General features: G+C 43.5%; 1 protein-coding gene across 4 annotated transcripts; it reads right to left on the minus strand.

Annotated features, from left to right (window-relative positions):
- Nucleotides 1-2,143: 2,143 nt before the first annotated feature.
- On the minus strand, nt 2,144-25,226 carry LOC121549045 (sentrin-specific protease 6-like). Of its 4 annotated transcripts, none has more exons than XM_045210259.1 (24): nt 24,960-25,226; nt 22,112-22,205; nt 21,599-21,665; nt 20,855-20,970; nt 20,558-20,713; nt 20,239-20,259; nt 17,827-17,906; nt 11,430-11,530; nt 10,364-10,811; nt 9,774-10,021; nt 7,032-7,169; nt 6,830-6,863; nt 6,343-6,531; nt 5,950-6,134; nt 5,639-5,787; nt 5,318-5,434; nt 5,026-5,148; nt 4,730-4,822; nt 3,908-4,278; nt 3,642-3,733; nt 3,464-3,552; nt 3,238-3,306; nt 2,959-3,109; nt 2,144-2,532 (listed from the first exon to the last, which is right to left on the minus strand). In XM_045210259.1, exons 1-24 carry the CDS (start codon nt 24,985-24,987, stop codon nt 2,299-2,301), a joined length of 3,393 nt encoding a protein of 1,130 aa, XP_045066194.1. In that variant the 5' UTR covers nt 24,988-25,226; the 3' UTR covers nt 2,144-2,298. The 4 variants fall into 4 exon arrangements, with proteins under 4 accessions (XP_045066194.1, XP_045066193.1, XP_045066195.1 ...); XM_045210258.1 differs by having other exon boundaries at nt 6,343-6,546; nt 24,960-25,225; XM_045210260.1 differs by lacking the exon at nt 20,239-20,259 and having other exon boundaries at nt 6,343-6,546; nt 24,960-25,220.
- Nucleotides 25,227-25,290: the final 64 nt, after the last annotated feature.

Consider the following 25,290-nt stretch of genomic DNA (forward strand, 5'->3'; position numbering starts at 1 on the left):
GAGTAGTATGGGCCCTAGTCAAATGTAGTGCGTTATATTAGGTGCCCTGGTCAAAAGTGGTGAACTATAAAGGGAAAAGGGTAGGGAATAAGGTGCCATTTGGAAGGTAACCTTGGTTTCTAAGGACCTGTTGGGAGGGAGCGTGGGAATGAATGCAAAGCTTCTATGAACTCAAAATGCTACACACAAGGAGAGGAAAGCCTCCCTCTGCTATTTTAACACACTTGTTCTTCACATACAGTATATTTAAGATCAATGTGATAACTGAAAAAAGTAGATACAATTATTTTTAAAGACAATAATTAAAGCCTATGAATATGCGGGTAACTGCCAAAATAAAGGAAACACTTGAGTGAACGAGGGATACAAAGTATATTGAAAGCAAGTGCTTCCACAGTTCATTATGCAATTAAAACATGCTTAGGGTCATGTATAAAAATGGCAAGTTGCCCATTAATTTTGGCTACCATGGCTAGAAGAGCGCTCATTGACTTTGAAAGAGGGGTCTCAAAGGAGCATAGGGGGTTTAAAGGGTGTGTGTCTGTTATCAGGGCCCAGTTTTTCAAAAGTTATCTGGATTTCACCTTTTGGATAGGATTAAATACATAGAAATATAATAAATAAAATGGACAAACCATTGACTTGAATGGGGACTCGTTCTATTAATCGAATACTATCCGATAGCCAAAATCCAGATAGGTACCTTTCAAAAACTGGGCTCAGATCTCAACCAAATTGAACACTTATGGGAGATTCTGGAGTGGCCCCTGAGACAGCGGTTTCCACCACCACCACCATCAACAAAACACCAAATTATGGAATTTCTCTTGGAAGAATGGTGTCGCATCCCTCAGTTCCAGACACTTGTAGAATCTATGCCAAGTCGCATTGAAGCCATTCTGGCAGCTCGTGGTGGCCCAACGCCCTATTAAGACACTATGTTGGTGTTTCCTTTATTTTGGCAGTTACCTGTACAGTAAGCTTTCTTTGAGCTAGGGAAATATTAAATAAAATATTTTGAGCATAGGAAGATCAACCCTGCAGTAGTCCATTGTGCGAACACCTACTACCTGTATATCGCTGTATTAATGACAAGGCCCAATCATCCCTAGATAATGATAGATAACAGCAGTCATGTGTTCAAACAATAGAGGACAGGCAGCTCTAGAAGACCCACTTCATCCCATCGACCCCAAGCGACCAGATGATGAAACCAGCCACAAATGCACTTCTACAATAGAGATATTGAATATGGGATGACATCATGGAATTCCATGAATTCTATTACAGTAACAGTGTCCCTAATCTTTCACTAGAGAAAGGTGCACCCAACTCAGAATGTTTTACGCAGAGGAAAACTGAGGGAAGAACACTGACAAACAGTATGTTATAAAAACTAAGGCAAATTATGTGCTCTTGCTTCTCTGTGTTTAATGCTCAAGATCCATCCACTCACATAGAGACTTAAAGGTTCAATGCAGCCGTTTTTATCTCAATATCAAATCTGGGTAACAATTAAGTACCTTACTGTGATTGTTTTAAATTCAAATTGTCAAAAAGAAACAAAAATAGCTTATTAGCAAAGAGCAATTTCTCAAGCAAGAATTTAGCTAGGACTGTCTGGGAGTGGTCTGAGTTGGGGAGGGAAAAACAGAAAACTAGCTGTGACGTCTCCATCCCACCAAAACAGGCTTATTATCATAGTTTTCACAATTTCACAGTATTATTCCAACCTCCTAGTGTGGAAATATATATAAAACACAGGAAATCATGTTTCTGACTGCACTGGGCCTTTAACAAGCACTGGCTAAGCAATTCGTGAGAGGGACTGGGATTTAGAAAATGATACTTTTTTCCAGACCGGTATGGCTATAAATGGCTAATAACACAACTCAGTCAGATGCATAAAATATATGATGCAAGAGCAGAACAGTATATTCTGCACCTGAAAAAAGAACACCTATGAAGAAAACAGATATGGATGATGATCTTCCATGTGTAGCGCGGCATCAAAAACAGAATCTCAAAGGCAGCAAAAACGTCCAGCATATGTACATGTTTTATTCAATAGAAATGTAAAATGTTTTGTTTTGTTGTAAATGGAAGGAATAGGACAGTTACGAAATAATGGAAGGAAGGGGGGGTAATCCAGCAGCATACAATCAGGCCGGGGCAGGCAGGCAGATGGACCGACCTCCAGGCTTGGCCAGGCAGCGAGAGCCCCACCCGATAGATAGGACTACCATGTCAAAGTAAAAGAGAGTAGGTAGGTAGCAGTTTTGGACCAGACAGTGCACCTCAGGGGCTGACGGGCAGGTTCTGAATCTCTATCTCTACACCTTCATCTGTATCCTCTCCTCCCACCTCCTGTTCTCCAGGAGAGCCTTTGGCTGAGCCCTGGCCTGCCTCCTTCTTCTGTTGGGATTGGATCTTTCGAATGAGCTCCTTGATCTCCTCGCGTTTCGTCTTCATCCGTTGCTGCAGGAACCATTCCGCCAGGTTCACGGGGAGATGAAAGCTGGCAATCGGATTCTGAGTGGAGGGCGGAAAAACGTCATTATTATGGATTCACTCCTAAGCAATGGCCTATCTATTTTTGGAGTGTTGTAAGGTAGAAAATGAGCTTCAAAATCAATAGTCTATAACGCCCTGGTTTGGTGCGATTGCTTTATTGATTAACAACAGTAGCTGGTATTCGTATTTGGGATTCACTTCTGGTTAGCAGTCTGCTATCAGTAGTTGTTACAGTGAATCAATTCGGTAAACATTGGCAATCTAAAAATACAACCAATAGAAAATTAAAATGGACCTCATCCCATTACATGGCCCCAGGTATCTGTTATAGTATACACTGCACTGGTTGTACTTCTGGCCTTGCGCATCCTAAATCCCACCCTATTCCCTATATAGTGCACTACTTTTGAACAGAGCCGCGTCGCCTTCAGCCTATGCTCTCACCTCGAAGAAGCTCTCCACATACTGCAGGACGTAGACTCCACAGTCGCTGAAGTTATCTTGTTGAGGCACACGCGGGTTGGAGCCTTTCATCTGGTCCTTCCCAAAACTCCTCTGACTTCCTTTCCTCACCTCCCACTCCACCTCCAGGTACCTGCAGTTACACACATGCAAATCACACACACAAAAAACAAAATATAAATGGCTTGGGAAGGTTTGCTTTGGCGCGCAATCAATGCATGTAACACTCAGATAAAGTACAAAATGAAAATATTGACTTACTCTCGTAATGTTTTAACTACTGACGATCTGGCAGGGCCACGTAACGAGTCCATGATGAGAATGCAAGGCCTGAGAAAACAAGCAAATCACTCAGCAAATACCTAAAACATTGTGATTCTGAGGTAAATCTGAATGGACAATCACCTCAAATCACACTAGCCACAAAGGTGTCAGGAGAGCAATATCGCCATCTACTGGCACAAGTAGAACTTCCTCTCCTACTCACTGTTTACAGATGGTGGGTTTGGAGGTACACTCCGAGCTCTCAGGGGTAACCGGGTCCTCAGCAAGTACACCATCCTCACTGCACTCATCCTAAACAAAAGGAACAACAAAGTGACAAATAACATTAATTTAACTTCCTGGGAAATGTCTCCAAACAGAGTAGCACATTCCACCGTTACCTGGCAGGAGCTTTGATCATCAGAAAAGGTATGGGTGTCATCACTATTGCCGCCAGCTGATCCATAACACACACTGATTCTGTGCAAGCCATCTGCAAAACATGATTAAAAGGCCAGTGATATCACAGACTCATCTTCCATCAGTTTCCACACAGCTTCCAAGAAATCGCAATCAAAGTTTATTTGCCATATGCACAGGATACAACTTAGTGTACAAAGTGCAATGAAATGCCACTTGCAAGTTGTGACGTCTGCCTGTGGCTTACCTGTGTACTGTGGCTGGGCGTTGACCTGTCCATTCACCCTGGCTCCAAAGGTCTTGGGAGGCTCTTGGCCCCCATTGGGACAGGTTGACATCCCCTTTGGCTGCTCGCTGTGGGAGTGTCCCCCAGAGGAGGCCTCGGTGGCACTGAGGGACAGCTTCTCTGAGGGGGCCACGGGTTCCTCTCTGTGTGGGGACAGAGGCTCACAGTGGTCTGGCTCTGGAGACAGGGGCCGGCAGTGGTCAGGTGGGCTGTCCTGGGGAGCTGCCTGTGTTGGCCCTGGTGCTGGCTCCGGGGCCTGGTAGAGTGGGTTGGGCACCAACTGTGGGCCCTGAAGGCCTGGGAAGCAGATCACTGCCAAGTACCAGTGGGCTCTGAAACACATACAGCAATGGGTTTGGTTAAGAGAGACAGTTAGGTCTACCATCTTTGTCTATTATTTTGTATCAGTCTGTTCACCTTTACCATTGCACTTGAGACAAGAAAACGTTAAATTAATTTCCATGTAGACATTCACATCCCAAACGGCAGGTAGCCTAGAGGTTAAAGCGTTGGGACAATAACCGAAAAATCTGCCGTTCTGCCCTTGAGCAAGGCAGTTAACCCCCACAACAACTGCTCCCTGGTCACCGATGACGTGGACGTCAATTAAGGCAGCCCCCCCGCACCTCTCTGATCCGTTTCGGTTGAATGCATTCAGTTGTGCAACTGACTAGGTATCCCCTTTCCCTTCCCTATATAGTCAGGCTCTGGTCAAATATAGTGCACTACATAGGGAATAGGGTGTAATTTGGGATGCAGCCAGGGGTATTTAGCAGCACTCACGACTCGTTAATGGGAACAAAGATGAAGTCCTTCTGGAACAGATCTACATGGCGGCTCCACGTCTTTACCCGATTGTGCTTCCTCTTCTGGATCCTGACAACCAGCAAACAAGAGACATGGTTTTAGCTGCATTACTGAATTCTGTCTGAAATGTGTTGCCCTTGCCTGGTCCCACATCAGTTTGTGCTGTCTTGACAATTCAAACAATGTTAGGTGTGATAATGATCAAATGAGTTGACAAAACAGCCCAAATAGATCTGGGGGCTGTTGGGCCTCTCCGGGCAGAGGAGACTCACGTTAGGTTAGTTGTGTCTGGGACGTTTCTCCTCTCTCTTTGGTTGAGCCTCTTGTAAAAGAAGGAGCTGAACACGTGACTCCTTTGTGCGTCTTCTTTTTTCAACTTCTCCAAAACTAAATATCTAAGGGAAGATGCACACATAGAAAGACAGTTAATCCACTATCCTTGTAAGGTCGGCAAAATTCCCAGTATACTACAAAAGCAAGCATTTTGTGTTTCTAGAATATCAAACCTAGAATATGACTTGAAAAACAATGGAAAATATACAATGGAAAGCAAATGCCACCAACTTTAAATAAAAGTCTATGATGACGTCGTTTAGGAATTCTCCATCGTTAAGGCAGTGGAGGTCTTCGTTAGTGACCGATATGCCCCCTTTGGCTGGAGGAGGGGGGTACACCATCAACCTACAACACAACCATCCAATGATTATCATTAGGAACAAAAACTTTAAAATGATACTTAAGAGGACAGGGTTGTATTCATTAGGGCACACCGAAACGGTTTCTTATTGGACAAGTTCAGATAGCCCCTTCCTGTTTCAGTCCATTTTCTTCCGTTTGGTGCCTAATGAACATGACCCAGGAGTAGGAGATAGATAACCCTCATACTTTACGATTGGTCCAGTGAAGGTGGGTTGGTGCTCGGCCATGTCATCGTCTTCATCATCGAAGAACGTGCTGGTCTGCTGCCGTGTGGCCATGCGAGTCTGCACTGTTGGTGCCGGTGTGTTGTTGGCTTTACTGCCATTATGAATTACCTACAAGAAAGTGATGAAACCAAAATATCTTGGTCAAAGGTTTGTTTAAAAGAGACAGTTTGTTGAAAACTTGCAGAAGAAAGGCAACACCAGCAACACATATTTTGTTAGCTAGTCTCAAAAGGCTCCAAGATGCTAATCTTCCATGTAGAGAAAGCCCACCTTTTCTTTTGTTGCTTTGTTGTAGTTGACCAATCTGATGTTAGCCTCATCAAACGGCAGTTTGGTGGGGAACTCGTTGAGGTTGTTGGCTCGGCCGATCTCCTGTAGAATCTCCTCTAGAATCATCTGCTCGTGCATCGACAGCCCGTTCTCAAAGATCAGCACAATGTACTTTTCGTCAGAGTCTAAGGTGAGTAGGGAGAGCAATAAGATTTGACATTTTGTTGACCGTGAGGTCACAGACTTGCTTTATTTAGCAAAAAATGATATGTCATAGAAAGGCTTCTTCAAACACAGTCAACGTTGACAAGTTTTGTAAACAACAAACATATTCTGGCAAGGGTGCTTCACTTTTCGATTGCCATCTGTATGTAAAATGTCTGCAGTCCTCACCGTTGCCAGCACAGTCGTACCACAGGCCTCCCTTGTCGCGGGTCATCTTGAGCTGGGTGCGGAGCCGCAGACATTCCTCGGGGGTGGTCTGGAAGAAGAGTACAGGCAGCTTCCTCACGCTGCACCACTCACAGCTGATCAGCCCCGACGCATGCAGACGCACCTTCTCCAGACTATCCACTTCAGGACCTGGGATACAAAGCACTATAACATACTGTTAGGTTTGATCAATTCCAGTAACGTTTCCACAATTCCCAGGTTGTCCAGAAATCCCGGTTGGATGATTCCCTGAAACATGAGGGAATAAGCAGGAAATTGAGAATCCTCCACCCACGATTTCTAGAAAACTTGGGAATTTGGGGAAATGTATTGGCATTTTGCCACCCTTCATCCTGTACTAGAGTGTGTGTATAATGCAGACAATATTTTTTCATTGGAGAGCAGAGGAAAAAATGCTTAAGACACTTGATGTTCTTATGTCGCTCACCTTCAGTTTCAAGTTGAATGTAATCGACCGTAAACTGAAAGACAAAGATGGTTGAATGATACAGTTGTCAGTATGACAATTAGTATAAATAATTGCAGCTTTGACCATATTGCTATAGGCTATTGTTTTTGGAAATATTTTAGATAAGCCAGACTGAGTGTCTGTACAGAGAGAGAACAGAGTATAGGAGCAGAGTACTTACAATGACAGGTTTGGTCACCATCCTGCGAAGAGTCCCTACTCTCACGCTCCTACAGTCCAGGATGATGCTGTCTAACTTGTAGGGAGAGCTCTTCTGTTTTTTCCTGGGTGTAGAGTCGTCAGGTATTTGGTTTCCAAACTGAAAACACACGGTCAGCCTTGAAATCTGCTGCTTCATATCATTAATTCCTCTAAATCAGTACTTGCCTTGCCAACAACATTGGATTCTTCCTCAACTGGTCATTTAGATTCAGCTGCCTAATTAGTTTGAAAGATAAATGTCAGGAGTGGTATGTTTCTCAAAGGAAAACGATCCTGAACAAGCAAAAAAGTAAATTAGGAGACTTAAAATTGTTACTCCCACTCCCAATGGCTGCCAAAAACAACTCTCTTGGTGAATAAAGAAATACCCAGTAACATAATTTGCTGCCAAGCAAAACAACCCACAAAGTTACCTTGAGAGAGCAGATCAGGAACATTGAGTTCTCAAGGACATTTTGACAGGAGTCAATATATCCAGACTGAAATGTGCCAAAACAGCTCACTATAAGACTGGCTCACTATAGCCAGGTCTGTGTACAAAATGTGGCTTACATTTGTGAGAACTGCAGAAAAATCAACAACATTTCATTACGTATCCACACAAGTGCCATCCTATACACTGACGCCGCTTGCAGCACATATACTGTGCATTCGGAAAGTATTCAGACCCCTTGACTTTTTCCACATTTTGCTACGTTACAGCCTTATTCTAAAATTGATTAAATCATTTTCTCTCCTCATCAATCTACACACAATACCCCATAATGACAAAGCAAAAACAGGTTTTTAGATTTTTTTAGCAAAAATAAAATAAAAATAAATAAAAATTCACAATAACACAAGTATTCACACCCTTTACTCAGTACCTTGTTGAAGCACCTTTGGCAGCGATTACAGCCTCGAGTCTTCTTGGGTATGAAGTTACAAGCTTGGCACACCTGTATTTGGGGAGTTTCTCCCATTCTTCTCTGCAGATCCTCTCAAGCTCTGTCAGGTTGGATGGGGAGCGTCGCTGCACAGCTATTTTCAGGTCTCTCCAGAGATGTTCGATCGGGTTCAAGTCCGGGCTCTGGCTGGGCCACTCAAGGACATTCAGAGACTTGTCCCGATGTCACTCCTGCGTTGTCTTGGCTGTGTGCTTAGGGTCGTTGTCCTGTTGGAAGGTGAACCTTCGCCCAAATCTGAAGTCCAGAGCGCTCTGGAGCAGGTTTTCATCAAGGATCTCTGTACTTTGCTCTGTTCATCTTTCCCTCGATCCTAACTAGTCTCCCAGGCCCTGCCGCTGAAAAACATCCCCACAGCATGATGCTGCCACCACCATGCTTCACAGTAGGGATGGTGCCAGGTTTCCTCCAGACATGACGCTTGGCATTCAGGCCAAAGAGTTCAATCTTGGTTTCAACCAGACCAGATAATCTTGTTTCTCATGTGAAAGTCCTTTAGGTGCCTTTTGGCAAACTCCAAGCGGGCTGTCATGTGCCTTTTACTAAGGAGTGGCTTCCGTCCGGCCAGTCTACCATAATGGCCTGATTGACAGAGAGCTGCAGAGATGGTTGTCCTTCTGGGAGGTTATCACATCTCCACAGTGGAACTCTGGAGCTCTGTCAGAGTGACCATCGGGTTCTTGGTCACCTCCCTGACTAAGGCCCTTCTCCCCCGATTGCTCAGTTTGGCCAGGAGGCCAGCTCTAGGAAGAGTCTTGGTGGTTCCAAACTTCTTCCATTTAAGAATGATAGAGGCCACTGTGTTATTGAGGACCATCAATGCATGGTTTCTGCTCTGACATGCACTGTCAACTGTGGGACCTTATATAGACAGGTGTGTGCCTTTCCAAATCATGTCCAATCAATTTAATTTACCACAGGTCGACTCCAATCAAGATGTAGAAACATCAAGGATGATCAATTGAAACAGGATGCACCTGACCTCAAATTTGAGTCTCATAGCAAAGGGTCTTATGTAAATACGTAATTTTCTAAAGTTATTTTTTAAACATTTTGCTAAAATTGATAAAAGCCTGTTTTTGCTGTCATTCTTGGGTATTGTGTGTAGATTGATGAGGAAAAAAATTGATCTGTAACGTAACAAAATGTGGAAAAAGTCAAGGGGTCTGAATACTTTCCAAATGCACTGTACACCGAGTATACCAAACATTAGGAACACCTTTGATATATATAATATTGAGTTGCACCCCCCCCTCTCCGCACTAAGAACAGCCTTAATTCGTCGGGGCATGGACTCTTCAAGGTGTCGAAAGCTTTCCACAGGGATGCTGGCACATGTTGACTCCAATGATTCCCACAGTTGTGTCAAGTTGGCTGGATGACCTTTCTTTGGGTGGTGGACTATTCTTGATACACACCGGAAACTGTTGAGCGTGAAAAACCCAGCAGGTTGCAGTTCTTGAAACAAACCGGTGTGCCTGGCACCTACTACCATACCCGTTCAAACGCACTTAAATATTTTGTCTTGCCCATTTACCCTCTGAATGGCACACATACACAATCCATGTCTCAAGGCTTAGAAATCCTTTTTCAACCTGTCTCCTCCCCTTCATCTACACTGATTGAAGTGGTTTTAACAAGTGACAACAAGGGATCATAGCCTTCACCTGGTTTCACCTGGTCAGTCTATGTCATGGAAAGAGCAGGTGTCCTTAATGTTTTGTACACTAAGTGTATTTAAAAGAAGCAGCACATACCTGATCTTTCACGCGGTTCCTTTTGGGTAGTGAAATTCTGCTGTCGACGTCGGAGAAGAAGTCGGAGGTGATCTCCTCCTGCTCCCCTCCTGCGCTACTCTTCACTGCCGCCTCTACCCTGCCTCCGGAGGGCGCTGGCGAGGAGTGGGCAGAGTCAGCGGGCAGCGGGGAGACGCTGTCCAGCCTGTTGACGCTACCAGTGCTGCCGTTGTCTGCTTCATCCTCCTCATCGTCACTGGACAGCACGACTGGAACGCACACATTAGACATCATTTCATGACTGAGAATGAGTCACTCACGCCACCATAGTTGAATGTATTATTTCAAGAAGAGGAGATTTATATTTTGAAAAGTGGCCTTTGTTTGCAAACAGATGTGACCTTGTGTGAGAGAGGTAAGATGTACAGACAGGTGCTAGTGGTTTTGAGGTGTGTGGTTTATTAGCAAGAACATTCTGTACTGCCAGTTGAAATGAATACTTTCTGCACTACCTCACACAATGCAAAGCCCTGCAGTAAACCCTGAGACTAACCACTGTAGAGATGTGAGGAGTGAGTACTTAGCAGGCCGGGATGGGTCAGTGGACTTACTGGGGTCGTTGATCTTGTGTTGCTTGGCGGCCGCCGTCCTCCTGCCTTTGTTGGCGGCGACTTTCCCGGCGCAGCAGCTCCCCACCAGCCCCGCCACCACGGGTCTCCCGTTGTGTGGCAGTAGCAGGCCGGCCCGGGTGGTAATGCGTACCGGGATGGGCGGGTTCATCACCGTGTCCACGCGCAGCGGCGGCGCCCTCATGGACGAGGACGAACCGTAGAAGCTGTTCTTCCTCAGCTGTAGACTGTTTGCTCCTGGGGATGGGTGCTGGTGGGTATGGGGGTGGGGTCGGATGGGGGGTCTGGGCGTGGGGGACGAAGGCTGGGCTGCAGGGGGGTGGTGGAGGTGGGGGGCCTCCGACGCCAAGGGGTTCCCACAGTGTTCACACATGGTGCTGTTGTCACTGGATTTGCTACACTTCCCGCACACTAGGTTTGGATGGAGGGTCTGGGAAAAGAGAGACAATTTAATTTCAGCAGCAGGTACATTTCCATTAAAATATTTATATTTTCTTCTCAACACTATCTGTCAGCGGTATCATCATAAAACCATTCTGCTCTTTTTGGTTGAAATGGCCAGCTGAAGTGGAAATGATAAACAACATGCTTCTTTCTAGTCAGTTATTTATTCATCTCTGGTTCTAGGCCCAACACTAAAGGTATGATTCAGACAGGAAGGAGCAGGCTGGATGGTTTGATAATTGACTAGCAAGGCCTGAGAGAAAGGCCCAGAGGGGAGTAGCTGGCACTCCAGTCCAGCAGGGTCAGAGTCCTCTCATATAGAAAAGGCTGCATGATAAACACTGAACAGTCAACTCTAGATGTCCCCAGAGACATGCACTTACTAAGCAGGCACAGGTCCTTTTTGACCTTCAGGGCCTGGCGTATACATAAACGTCTCAGAATAGGAGTGCTGACCTAGGATCAGCCCCCCCCCCCAGTCCATATTAACAAAAACATTAAGATATAAAAGAAAAAATGATCCTAGATCAGCACTCCTACTCCCGAGACGCTTTATTAATATGGGCCCAGATGACAAAGTAAGTGTATAGGCTACTGCTCTTACCTCCTCTGTCTGAACCTGCGAGGGAAAGCTACAACAGCCCTCCAGCGAGGGTCTCCGACTGTGCTGCTGGACACGCCGTTTGATGTTCAAGTTGTCGTTGGCTAAAAAGGAAACAAAAGACAAGACGGAAAGGAAAAATGACGCATCTGTCATATACCGTATGCAGTAACAACTGGTTGAGAACCAGCCTTATCTTCAACACAAACAAAAAATAGCCAGAGTGGAAAAATTGGCCCTGGGGAAAAGTTTCACACGGGTGCAGTGTTCCAAGGTCACCTTGCTGCACCACATGTGATCATCATCATGCCACAGTGTGCTTTATTGGCCTGTCTGTCTGTGTGTGTTGCTTTCCTCCCCATGCTCATTTGTGACAGCCAGGAACTCTCTCGCTCTCGCACTCCGTCCTCTCAGAGGAGCTTCGAGGGCGGAGTAATCTGCGAGGCCTGCTGCAATCCCACTCTGACAGACACAGGCTGGAGGCTCAGCCCAGATCTGCTGCCCCGCAGACACCACAGCCTTCACTGCCAGAGACTGAGGCTGCACAGCCACATCCAGACACCTTCCACTATTCCCTATACCACCAAGTCCCACATTACATCCTGATACTAGCATTTACCCCAGCCCCATATCACAACCCGAGAGCAGCATTACCCACGCCATCTTAGTACAGTACACTGTGTCCACCTATAAAACCACTTTCACTGCCTCGGATTGAGACTGCAGACATTGTCTACTATTCCCTCCATTGCTTACCGTCCCAGCCCCACATCACAACCCGAGAGCAGCATTACCCACGCCATCTTAGTAGTACACTGCTTCCACATATAAAATCATGCTGGGTGATTCGATGCCAGTATGGTTTGGGTACCTCAGATTGTTCTGGCAATCCTCACATAGAAACTTGACTGCTTGACATGCTTTTCACATTTTTATCACAAAGATTTGTAGAGAAAATCATGATGTAAGCGGCCACTTTAGGCCCTGCTATTATATACAGTGGGGGAAAAAAGTATTTAGTCAGCCACCAATTGTGCAAGTTCTCCCACTTAAAAAGATGAGAGAGGCCTGTAATTTTCATCATAGGTACACGTCAACTATGACAGACAAATTGAGAGAAAAATTCCAGAAAATCACATGGTAGGATTTTGAATGAATTTATTTGCAAATTATGGTGGAAAATAAGTATTTGGTCACCTACAAACAAGAAAGATTTCTGGCTCTTACAGACCTGTAACAACTTCTTTAAGAGGCTCCTCTGTCCTCCACTCGTTACCTGTATTAATGGCACCTGTTTGAACTTGTTATCAGTATAAAAGACACCTGTCCACAACCTCAAACAGTCACACTCCAAACTCCACTATGGCCAAGACCAAAGAGCTGTCAAAGGACACCAGAAACAAAATTGTAGACCTGCACCAGGCTGGGAAGACTGAATCTGCAATAGGTAAGCAGCTTGGTTTGAAGAAATCAACTGTGGGAGCAATTATTAGGAAATGGAAGACATACAAGACCACTGATAATCTCCCTCGATCTGGGGCTCCACGCAAGATCTCACCCCGTGGGGTCAAAATGATCACAAGAACGGTGAGCAAAAATCCCAGAACCACACGGGGGGACCTAGTGAATGACCTGCAGAGAGCTGGGACCAAAGTAACAAAGCCTACCATCAGTAAGACACTACGCCGCCAGGGACTCAAATCCTGCAGTGCGAGACGTGTACCCCTGCTTAAGCCAGTACATGTCCAGGCCCGTCTGAAGTTTGCTAGAGTGCATTTGGATGATCCAGAAGAGGATTGGGAGAATGTCATATGGTCAGATGAAACCAAAATAGAACTTTTTGGTAAAAACTCAACTCGTCGTGTTTGGAGGACAAAGAATGCTGAGTTGCATCCAAAGAACACCATACCTACTGTGAAGCATGGGGGTGGAAACATCATGCTTTGGGGCTGTTTTTCTGCCAAGGGACCAGGACGACTGATCCGTGTAAAGGAAAGAATGAATGGGGCCATGTATTGTGAGATTTTGAGTGAAAACCTCCTTCCATCAGCAAGGGCATTGAGGATGAAACGTGGCTGGGTCTTTCAGCATGACAACGATCCCTAACACACCGCCCGGGCAACGAAGGAGTGGCTTCGTAAGAAGCATTTCAAGGTCCTGGAGTGGCCTAACCAGTCTCCAGATCTCAACCCCATAGAACATCTTTGGAGGGAGTTGAAAGTCCGTGTTGCCCAGCGACAGCCCCAAAACATCACTGCTCTAGAGGAGATCTGCATGGACGAATGGGCCAAAATACCAGCAACAGTGTGTGAAAACCGTGTGAAGACTTACAGAAAACGTTTGACCTGTGTCATTGCCAACAAAGGGTATATAACAAAGTATTGAGAAACTTTTGTTATTGACCAAATACTTATTTTCCACCATAATTTGCAAATAAATTCATTAAAAATCCTACAATGTGATTTTCTGGATTTTTTTCTCACATTTTGTCTGTCATAGTTGACGTGTACCCATGATGAAAATTACAGGCCTCTCTCATCTTTTTAAGTGGGAGAACTTGCACGATTGGTGGCTGACTAAATACTTTTTTCCCCCCACTGTATAAGGATATACAAGTACAGCAGGGTTTCCGTTAGTCGGTAATAGCCGGCTTTTGGCTGTTAAAAAAATAGAAAAGCTGATAAACTTGTCCAGGAAAGAACAACAACACCCCTTTGCGAAATAATGATTTTTAGCCTATTCATTAATGGAAATGCCAGTTGATGTAAATAAATTTGATCGGTCATGCTTATCGGTCTATGGGATAATTTGCATAATTTTGTGGAATTACATTTGTGTGTGTGTGTATATTCGTTATGTATCTTATCATACACACAGCATACAGATACAGAGCCTTAAGCAGAAAATCTGTCAGACAGCGCTTTCATAAGCCCAATCATTGTGCAACAGTTGTAAATGCAATCATGTATTAAAAATAGTTTTTGGGCCACGATTAAATAGAGCTACTATTTTTTTTTCTCAACTGGTAATTGAAGCACGCTTCCCATTCGCCATTCAAATGCATAGGCAATGGAAGGCAGGCTTCATCAGCGCATCACACAACACTTTGCAATGAGCTGTAGGCAGTTCGCATTTTGAAAACATATACACTACCGGTTAACATTTTTAGAACACCTACTCATTCAAGGGTTTGTCTTTATTTTTTACTATTTTCTACATTGTAGAATAATAGTGAAGACATCCAAAACTATGAAATAACACATATGGAATCATGTAGTAACCAAAAAAGTGTTAAACAAATCAAAATATATTTTATATTTGAGATTCTTCAAAGTAGCCACCCTTTGCCTTGATAACAGCTTTGCACACTCTTGGCATTCTCTCAACCAGCTTCACCTGGAATGCTTTTTTGGGTTACTACATGATTGGGGTGGCAGGTAGCTTAGTGGTTAAGAGCGTTGTGGCAGTAACCGAAAGGTCGCTGGTTCTAATCCCTGAGCAGACTAGGTGAAAAATCTGTTGATGTGCCCTTGAGCAAGGCACTTAACCCTAATTGCTCCTGTAAGTCGCTCTGGATAAGAGCATCTGCTAAATTACTAAAATGTAAATGAGTAGGTGTTCTAAAAATGTCTGCAGCATTGAAGGTCCCAAGCCGCCAGGCCAAACTGAGCAGTCGGGGAGAAGGGCCTTGGTAACGGAGGTGACCAATAACCCGATGGTCACTCTGACAGAGCTCTAGAGATGGGAAAACCTTCCAGTAGGACAACCATCTCTGCAGCACTCCACCAATTAGACCTTTATGGTAGACTTGGCAGACAGAAGCCACTCCTCAGTAAAATGCACGACAGCCCGCTTGGAGTTCGCCAAAAGTCACCTAAAGGACTCTTTGGCCTGAACACCAAGCGTCACGTCTGGAGGAAACCTCGCACCATTCCTACGGTGAAGCATGGTGGTGGCAGCATCATGCTGTGGAGATATTTTTCAGAGGCAGTGACTGGGAGACTAGTCAGGATCTAGGGAAACATGAACGGAGCAAAGTACAGAGAGATCCTTGATGAAAACCTCAGACTGGGGCAAAGGTTCACCTTCCAACAGGACAACGACCCTAAGCACACAGCCAAGACAACGCAGGATTGGCTTCGGGACAAGCATCTGAATTGTCCTTGAGTGGCCCAGCCTGAGCCCGGACTTGAACCCGATCTAACATCTCTGGAGAGACCTGAAAATAGCTGTGCTCCGACACTCTCCATCAAACCTGACAGAGCTTGAGAGGGCCTGCAGAGAAGAATGGGAGAAACTCCCCAAATACAGGTGTGCCAAGCTTGTAGCGTAATACTCAAGAAGACTCGAAGGCTGTAATCGCTGCTAAAGGTGCTTCAACAAAGTACTGAATACTTATGTAAATGTTATATTTCAGTTTTTAATTTAATACATTACGGCCTTAATTAATTAATTTCAATAGACTGATTTCCTTATATGAACTGTAACTCAGTAAAATCTTTGCAATTGTTGCATGTTGCATCTATTTTTGTTCAGTGTAGCTACTTAACTGTTTGAAACCTGAACATTTTACTACATGAGGCATGTTTTATCTTGCTTCAAAGAAGCCTAGGCAAAATCTGACCATATCCGTGGAAGCAATTATTTTATACAGACTTCCATATGCCATTGAAACCAGTAGCCTATTTCTCTCATGTTCTATTGTTTTTAAACTTTCTTCCATTGTCCGGTAGCCGAATGCACATTCGCGCGTAGCCTACTGCCTTGTATGCATTGCTGCGCTAATAAAGTTAAGAAATAATAGTTGATCAACATTTTAAGCTAAATGTTCTGATCTGGTGCAACAGATTCATTGCTTCAACTTTTTTGTTTGTTAATGTAGCCTAGGCCTACTGGTTGTATGAATTTGGGATCCATCGTCCCACAGACTGTTTGGGGCTATTTCTTTCTCGACAAGCTGACCAATAGAATAGGTAAACTTTTCTACAATGGGGGATAGTAGATTGGCATAGACTCCTATGTGGCGCGTCCACAAGGCTAGGGGAAGCTAAGCTTTCCTTAAGTAAACTGAATTAAATTGACAAAATGATATAGCCTAATTAGCCTACTCCTGTCTATACATAAATAAATACAATCATTCAAAATAGGCTACTAAAGCATGATTTGGCCACAGAGGATCATCAGCTTCAGCTAGCCTGAAAAAAATAATACGTTGTGGATTGTTTTAAATCGCATTACCTACAGTCGGAAGGAAAGGCAGCCCGCGCAATTTTGGCAGCGTGCACTGCAAATACCATATAGATGATTGTTGAGTTGCGACTGTCAGTGAAAAGTAAATGCCCAGCCAGGCATATCACAATATTTCTAAATTAAATCACGGGAAAACATAGTTTGGAAAGCAAATGGCTATTGCTGTAAAGAAAAGTCAATAAAAATACTAATCTGTCTTTTAGTTGAGCGAACAACAGTAGGCCTACAGCCTATCTTATTGACACCAGCGGAGCGCATCGGCCATATCCCTGGTTAGTGCACACTGCACATATTCACTCCATCATTGTTGGGTCAGTGCCACTATTAAAGTTTGTTTTTGGACAATAATTTCCTCCAGTTTTGATGGATGTCATATTCTATTTGTGTCTCCCCTTCTCATAGGCCTATTATATGGCCTATACATTTTGTATTGATTGTCAGTATTAGAGTAGGCTACCCTGTAATTTGCTATATTAAACAAGATTCTGCTAATGTCTCCAGTCATATAAAGTGTAGTAGAATTGCATTCCCATGCAAAGAAAGACGAGAAGTATCTGATATAGTATCTGACATAGCCTATAGCCCAGGCCTCCACACTATACACGCTCAGCCATGCATTGAACAGTCTTTTTTGCGAACAGTGATCGAGTTATATTATTAGCCTAAATTATGACTATCCAATCTACTAAAAATTACGAATAGTAGGCTATCTTACATAAGTCTGTAAATGCGATGATGCCTGGAATGATTTATTATAAAAGTGCATTTTTATGGTGAAATTTGCTTCTCCAAACTTGAAATTCACATGCCGCATATGCATAGGCTAGTGATTTTGCTGTTCGTTACTTGTCTTGTTGACTGAGGAAAAGTAAATGTGAACAGTTATTCTAACATCTTCCAAGTGCACGGTAAGGACAAGTCATTGCATCCTCGATTTGCATGTTCTGTTAAGATTATTTACCATAATCTAAATGTGATTTCTGTCATTCGGTCGAACGGTGGGTGGACGCCCTAATCAGGTTACGCACCCAACGCATATGGGTCCGGTACATTTCTCAAATGTCCGGTAAATTGAAATGCTGCCAGTCAAATGTCCGACACCGGAAACCCTGAAGTACAGTGAATGTAAGGGCAGAGTGTCTTGTCTTACCTGGGCTCTCTGGACAGGTGAGAATGATGCTCTCTACTTCTACTGGTTGGATCTGCTGCTGCGTGGCGCTGTACTCTTTTCTGAGGGACAAATGCCACAGTTTGGTCAGAAGCACAGACATACAGTGCATTCGGAAAGTATTCAGACCCCTTCTCCACATTTTGTTAAATTACAGCCTTATTCTAAAATGGATTAAATAGATTTTTCCCCCTTCATCAATCTACATACAATACCCCATAATGACAAAGCAAAAACAGGTTTTTATAAATTTTTGCTAATATATTACAAATAAAAAACTGAAATATCACATTTACATAAGTATTTCAGACCCTTTACTCAGTACTTTGTTGAAGCACCTTTGGCAGCGATTACAGCCTTGAGTCTTCTTGGGTATGACGCTACAAGCTTGGCACACCTGTATTTGGGGAGTTTCTCCAATTCTTCTCTGCAGATTCTCTCAAGCTCTGTCAGGGTGGATGGGTATCGTCGCTGCACAGCTATTTTCAGGTCTCCCCAGAGATGTTTGATTGGGTTCAAGTCCGTGCTCTGGCTGGGCCACTCAAGGACATTCAGAGACTTGTCCCGAAGCCACTCCTGCGTTGTCTTGGCTGTGTGCTTAGGATCGTTGTCCTGTTGGAAGGTGAACCATCGCCCCAATCTGAGGTCCTGAGCGTTCTGGGGCAGGTTTTCATCAACGATCTCTGTCCTTTGCTCCGTTCAGCTTTCCCTCGATCCTGACTGGTCTCCCAGTCCCTGCCGCTGAAAAACATCCCCATAGCATGATGCTGCCACCACCATGCTTTACCGTAGGGATGGTGCTAGGTTTCCTCCAGACGTGACGTTTGGCATTCCGGCCAAAGAGTTCATCAGACCAGAGAATCTTGTTTCTCATGGTCAGAGTCCTTTAGGTGCCTTTTGGCAAACTCTAAGCGGGCTGTCATGTGCCTTTTACTGAGGATTGGCTTCAGTCTGGCCACTCTACCATAAAGGCCTGATTGGTGGAGTGCTGCAGAGATGGTTGTCCTTCTGGAAGGTTCTCCCATCTCCACAGAGGAACTCAGGAGCTCTGTCAGAGTGACCTCCGGGTTCTTGGTCACCTCCTTGACCAAGGTCCTTCTCCCCCGATTGCTCAGTTTGGCCGGGCAGCCAGCTCTAGGAAGAATCTTGGTGGTTCTGAACTTCTTCCATTTAAGAATGCTGCAGAAATGTTTTGGTACCCTTCCCCAGATCTCTTCCTCGACACAATCCTGTCTCGGAGCTCTACGGACAATTCCTTCGACCTCATGGCTTGGTTTTTGCTCTGACATGCACTGTCAACTGTGGGACCTTATATGCCAAGTGTGTGCAAAGCTGTCATCAAGGCAAAGGGTGGCTACTTTGAAGAATCTAAAATATATTTTGATTTCTTTAACACTTTTTTGGTTACTACATGATTCCATATGTGTTATTTCATAGTTTGGATGTCTTCACTATTATTCTACAATGTAGAAAATAGCAAAAATAAAGAAAAACCCTTGAATGACTAAGTGTGTCCAAACTTTTGACTGGTACTTTAGACAGGTGTGTGCCTTTCCAAATCATGTCCAATCAATTGAATTTACCACAGGTGGACTCCAATCAAGTTGTAGAAACTCAAGGATGATCAATGGAAACAGGATGCACCTGAGCTCAATTTCAAGTCTCATAGCAAAGGGTCTGAATACGTATGTAAATAAGGTTTAAAAAAAAAAATGTGTAAAGTGGTTATCCCACTGGCTATAAGGTGAATGCACCAATTTGTAAGTCGCTCTGGATAAGAGCGTCTGCTAAATGACGTAAATGTTTTTTATTTTTTTTATAAATTAGCAACATTTCCAAAAAACCTGTTTTCGCTTTGTCATTATGGGGTATTGTATGTAGATTGATGAGGGGAAAAAACAATTTAATCAATTTTAGAATAATGCTGTAACGTAACAAAATAAGGAAAAAGTCAAGAGGTCCGAATACTTTCCAAATCCACTGTATATCTAGATAGAAAATAAAGCCTTTTTTTGTGAATTTGTCATAATGAGGTGAACAACTCAAATCAGCAGTGGATCATTGGAGATTAGCAAAATATGCAATATGATGGGTAGGAGGGGTTAATGCTAATGAAGCTATTTCACAATGGAGTAAGGATATGATGAAACACATGACATGGGATATTCCATACAAACAGACTTCAGCCAGTGCCCTACAGATCCAGACCAAAGGTGGGTGGATGCAGGCTGAGCAAGGTACTAAGTTAGCTAACAAGTATAAACACACATGGGCACAGGCACTACTGCTTTGACTACATGATATGAAATGCAAAGTTTGAACAGGACAAAGTTATCAGACCATTCAGATCACTACGAGGGGTTGCGCCACAATCCACTGGGTGCAATGGCTTACCTTTCCTTTAAGTCAAGGTTGCTTAAGAAAGGGAAATGGAGAGAGTAAGTATTGTCTACCAATACAATCAAGTCTAACACAATAATTGTGATGATCCATGATTAAATGGGTTGCTTCCGACTTGATGGCAATTAGCCAAACGGAATTTATCAGACCCCTACATAAAGGGAGAGTAACATGTTCTCTCTTCGATCGACTAGAGATCCAGCCCTACCTGGCAACTTGGAGAAATCAAGCATTCTGACATACAAAACCATAGTCACTTTCAATGCTATGTTATGCAGTAGGACTACAGTGTGTCTTCAGTGAGGGCTCATACCTTTGGACAGGTTTCCTCATTGCAGCAGGAACATGGTGGGTGTGCTGAAAGTGTCTCCCCTGTAGAACGACCCCTTGAGGTGGTGTTGGGCTGACGATTAAATAGTCTGTTCTGTTCGGCATTGGTGACGTCGTTGCTTCCGCGTATGGGATTTCACTAGAGAGGGAAGCAGAGAAACAACATCAGCCGGGTTTCACTGAACACAAGTTTAACATTGGTTCATTATAATATTTGCCATTGTCATCAAAACGTTTCAACTTGGACAGGAGAGATACTTGCAAAAATGTTGTGCCATACCTTAGCCTCTTGCCAGTTCCTGGTTTGTTTAGAGCCCTTATGTGATTATTTGTATTTGGCCTGTTTTCGTATGTTTTCAGGGGATCCGCAGAAGAGAAGTGCCTAAGAGCAGGGGACTGGTGGAGAGAGACAACAAAGAAGAGAATTAACAAAGAGGATCTGATGACATATGATGCAGGGCATTTCTGCTGAGAGCATACAATATTATGTCTGAGTGATGCTGCATAAAAAACGGATACAACCGTGTAGAGTTATGGCAAAAACAGCACTGAGCTGATGTTCTTGTTCATTGTTCAGTTGAGACAAGAGAAACATGTTTGAAGATTTAGTAATAATACCCTAAAATAGTATCACATTCACAATGAAGTTAATCAGATTAAATGTTGTGTATAATAACTCAGTGCAGTAAGCATCAAATGTCACAACATTAACTTTTCACCAGCAGCAGCACAAAACATTTTGTTGGTAAAAAGCTGGAGACCTCTGGATAGCTTTGCCATACAAGATTTGGCAGAAAGTGAGAGAGAAAGAGAGCCAGAAAGTGATGGACAAAGAAAGAAAGGAAATGGGCAGAAAAGGTTAAGGACATATATAAAGGGAGAGAGATGAGACAAAGGCAGAGAGTACCAACAGGACAGAGCAGAAAGCCTGTTGCCTGCTGCGAGCAACAATGCCATAAATGTGAGTATTGTGGAGGGGGGACAAGATAGGGCTTTGCTTAGTGAGGGAGGTAGCCTACAGTACCTTCTGCCCTTCTGGGGAGGAGTGCTGCTGTCCATCCATCTCCTTCGTGGTCACCACCGATGTGCAGCTTAGGAAAAAAGAAGAGAAAGGGGTGGTTAGATAATGCCCACATAGACCAAACTATTGGATAAACATATTGGGTACTTCCTTCAGTTATTGGATTACATATATGATTGAATTACAAAAATAATGTAATATGTAACAGCATGATTCTGTGATACATGTAGTTTTACAGTAACATCACTGTCAGTTTGTATCCCTAGTGTATAACACTTCTACAGTCTACACACTTCTATTACAACACAAAGACTCTGCATGCGGACAGTGCGTGTGCCCGTGTGTCTGTATATTAAGCTGGTGGCAGGCAGGCTCTCAGGTGGGAATACTAATAAACAGAACAGACAGAATCATGGGGTCTGTCTGTCTGGTGGATATGGATGGTGGCAGGGTGATATATTGATGCAGTGCAAAGATGCTGAGTGCAGAAATGAGGTCCAGAGGAGAAGTGCTTACTCATGTCTCCTCTCCTCTTCACTGCCATCAGAAAGAGAAAAGCTCCAGTTCTGCTTGTACCCTCCATCTCGCCTGGCCTCTGATCTATCCAGAGCTTGAATATAATAAACCACAACTTGCATGAGTTCAGTAATACGACACCAAATGAGGGCATCAGTTGAAATGATTATGTGTACTTCCAGGAGTTTCACTAATCATTTCAACACTACTTGTATTAGCACCATATGCATCATTCAAATCATCAAAGAGAACTTTGATTCATGAGTAATCCTAAAACCTAACTAGATAATGAATCTGATGTTAAGATTAAGTCAATTAGCCTCAACCTAAAGTAATGTTGTCAACAAAGAAATAACTGAATACCCCTTTGATGTTCTTTGATGAATAAAGCTTAAATCACGTCTGCGATAAAACTGTAAGCAGAGGAGACACATCGGCAGCTGACAACAGAGCAGGTGTTTGCCAAGGAGCTGCTCCCCCTCTCTGTGAACGACAAAACTCATTTCCGATGGTGACGCTCATCATAAATGTGTAACAGTCTTAGAGGCGTAGCACTATGCTGCTCGGAAATGAGACACACGGTGGAGTCGTAATATCTCACGACAATCACAATAGCTGGTTTAGAGACTACAAAAACAGTTTTGGGATGGCGGTATTTCACAAAAAGTTATATGCATGACGCTTTGAGTAGCTGTGTTTTGTTTTCGGTGTTGACACCCTGTCCTTTGTGCAATCACATAATCGTAGGCCTCTCCATATCAATGTGTGAGGATGAGGATAGACATTTTACCACTGTAGGAAACCATTTCGAGGAGGCACTTAAAATGTTTTCCAATAAATACTATGTGGCACGGCAGCAGGATACGCAGTGAAGCTAGGGATGTGGCAGTTAGCCAGAGGGACTATATTTTACTGTCAAAAACTCTGTCGCTGTAAGTGTATAGGCTAACATTAGTTAGAAATGTATGTACACAGGATCTTAGTACACCAACTGTAGCCTAGATAACTAGGTCATGGCTTGACCACTGAGCTCCTTCCCTTTCCACCCTACTAGCTATGATTTGATTTCATAACACTGTAGGCTTTCCTTACAGTGTTTTGAAAACAAGGCTTCCACCCTACATGTATTAGCCCACCTTCTTCATAACACCATCAGCAGGCTAAATCAATGAGGCTGGTCAGTAATAGGCAGAGCAGTTGAAAGAGAGCTTTGAGTCTGGCTCTGTGGTTCAAATCCATGGCTCACTGACACAGTCACTGCAGCTTTGTTCCTGTCTCAACACTGTGGGCACTGTTGCCAGACGGACTGCCACAAGACAGCCCAAACCAGTCTATGCTAGGTACAGCAAGATATTTCCCACTTAGCTGACCCACTGTAGGCACTTACAGTTATTTATAATTGAAGAAGATTGCCATGGTGAGTGTTCTGTCAGATGAATGTCTCAATGTACTGGCCCCTCTCACAGGATGTAGTCTATAAAGCTAGTAATTTAGTATAGAAAGAAGGAATAAACAAAGTTATTCCAGGGGTTGCCTTTATCAATATGCCTTTGGGTTGCATACTGTCCTCATTAACTACTTCCTTGCTCCACAGTCTGTGGCACAGGCAATGAATAACTTAGGCCTATTACTTAATTGGTCATGACTACGAGTGTTAACAACTAAATATATAAAAAGTGTTAGTCTTGTTAGGAGTTATGTGCAGATGATATACTTTAGCTATACCTATAGTCTCAACTCCCCCACCCCCAACACACTGAATTTGAGACACCACATTCCACACTGGCATGGTGCTTACAGAAGTGGTCCCTTCTTGTTTTTGAGCTAGTTAGCACTTTGATATAAGTGTGCATCTATACAATGCAGGAGCATGCATCTTATATAACGCGTATGCTTTGTCCTTCTTGGGTTGCTGGCTATTTACATTAATACCTTCATCAGACTAGCTACTTTGTTATGCGCTGTCTGTCTGAAATGGAAACTGTCAACCCTGCTCTGAGTTTTAAGACCTTGAAAAGCAGAAATAATGTATTGTTTATAACTAACTTGATTGCTAGCCAACAAATAACGTTAAGTTGATCCACTGTTGAAAATATTTTCCTATGAAAGACAAAAAGGACATGTAAAAGTATAGCTGACATGAAGGCCTGTCAACAATTATGTATAGGTAGCTAACGTTAGCTAGCTAGCTAGGCCTTGCTGTCTGGCTGTTCAATCTTGACCATTATCTACAGTACATTCAGTACCTACGTCCACAAGTACAACTTTACCGCATGGCACAGCAAGCTATAATTGATGTAAACCAATTACTCCTGTAAAATACTGCGCAAACTTATGTCCGTAAAACCGTGTCCCATTTCCTACGACATTTGAGGCTAGCTAGTAAGCTAGCTTAGCCTGTAGGTAGTCTGAAAGCTTCTAGCTAGCTAACTAAGATAGCAAGCTAGTCAGGCATTCACTGGCAAATTAGATAGCTGACATCGCCAATAATAGTTGCTAGCTAGTTTAGTAGCTAGCATAACTATAGACGGCGTTCAGTAAAGCAACGTGACTCTGATAATTCATTTTAATCGTGCCTATTAGGTCGTTTTGTTTCTGAAATGTCCATTCACGGTGAACAATGTAGCTACAGATGTAAGTTATGTGAATAAATGTAGCTAGCTAGCTCTGCACGGAATAGCTAACTTTAGGTCGCTAGCTAGTTGCTAGCTCTCTCCGAACATGATTGAAACCAAATGAGGCACGCGCTCTGTATCTGACGTCTCATTGAACTACCTAGGAATGCGATCGCTAACAAACATTGCCGTCTTGCCTTCACAATTAGCTAGGTAAAATAGTCACACATTACCTTCAAAAAAGCTTATATTGTGTGCCATGTTTATTCCATGTTCTCTCTCTCTCTCAATCAGATGGTGTTTGCTGCTCACCAGCGACCCAGTCTCGCGAGTTGGCTTTTGTGGTTCTACGCACAACGCAGAATGTGTCGATTACTTTTTTAGCCAACAAACAACAGTTGCCAAATGTACCGTAATGGTCTCAGAATAATTTTGCTAGCACTACACACATTATGCTCATTGGGTTGTTACAAAGTAGCTAGCTAGCTATGAACGGGCAACATTGTTTGGTAGCTAGAATAATTTGCTGGAAAAGCCCAACGTTATTGATTTGCCTATTACTCT

Source organism: Coregonus clupeaformis, chromosome 33, assembly GCF_020615455.1.
Source record: "Coregonus clupeaformis isolate EN_2021a chromosome 33, ASM2061545v1, whole genome shotgun sequence".
In the NCBI taxonomy this organism is placed as follows: Eukaryota; Metazoa; Chordata; class Actinopteri; order Salmoniformes; family Salmonidae; genus Coregonus; species Coregonus clupeaformis.

Bases quoted from the DNA above. Each gene is read 5' to 3' on its own strand.
- LOC121549045 (XM_045210258.1), bottom strand. From the start codon at position 24,987: ATGGCACACAATATAAGCTTTTTTGAAG. The intron at 6,864-7,031 runs GTAAGTACTCTG...TTTGTCTTTCAG, and splicing joins TGGTGACCAAACCTGTCATT to TTTACGGTCGATTACATTCA. The intron at 3,553-3,641 runs GTAACGGTGGAA...CCTTTTGTTTAG, and splicing joins ATGATCAAAGCTCCTGCCAG to GATGAGTGCAGTGAGGATGG.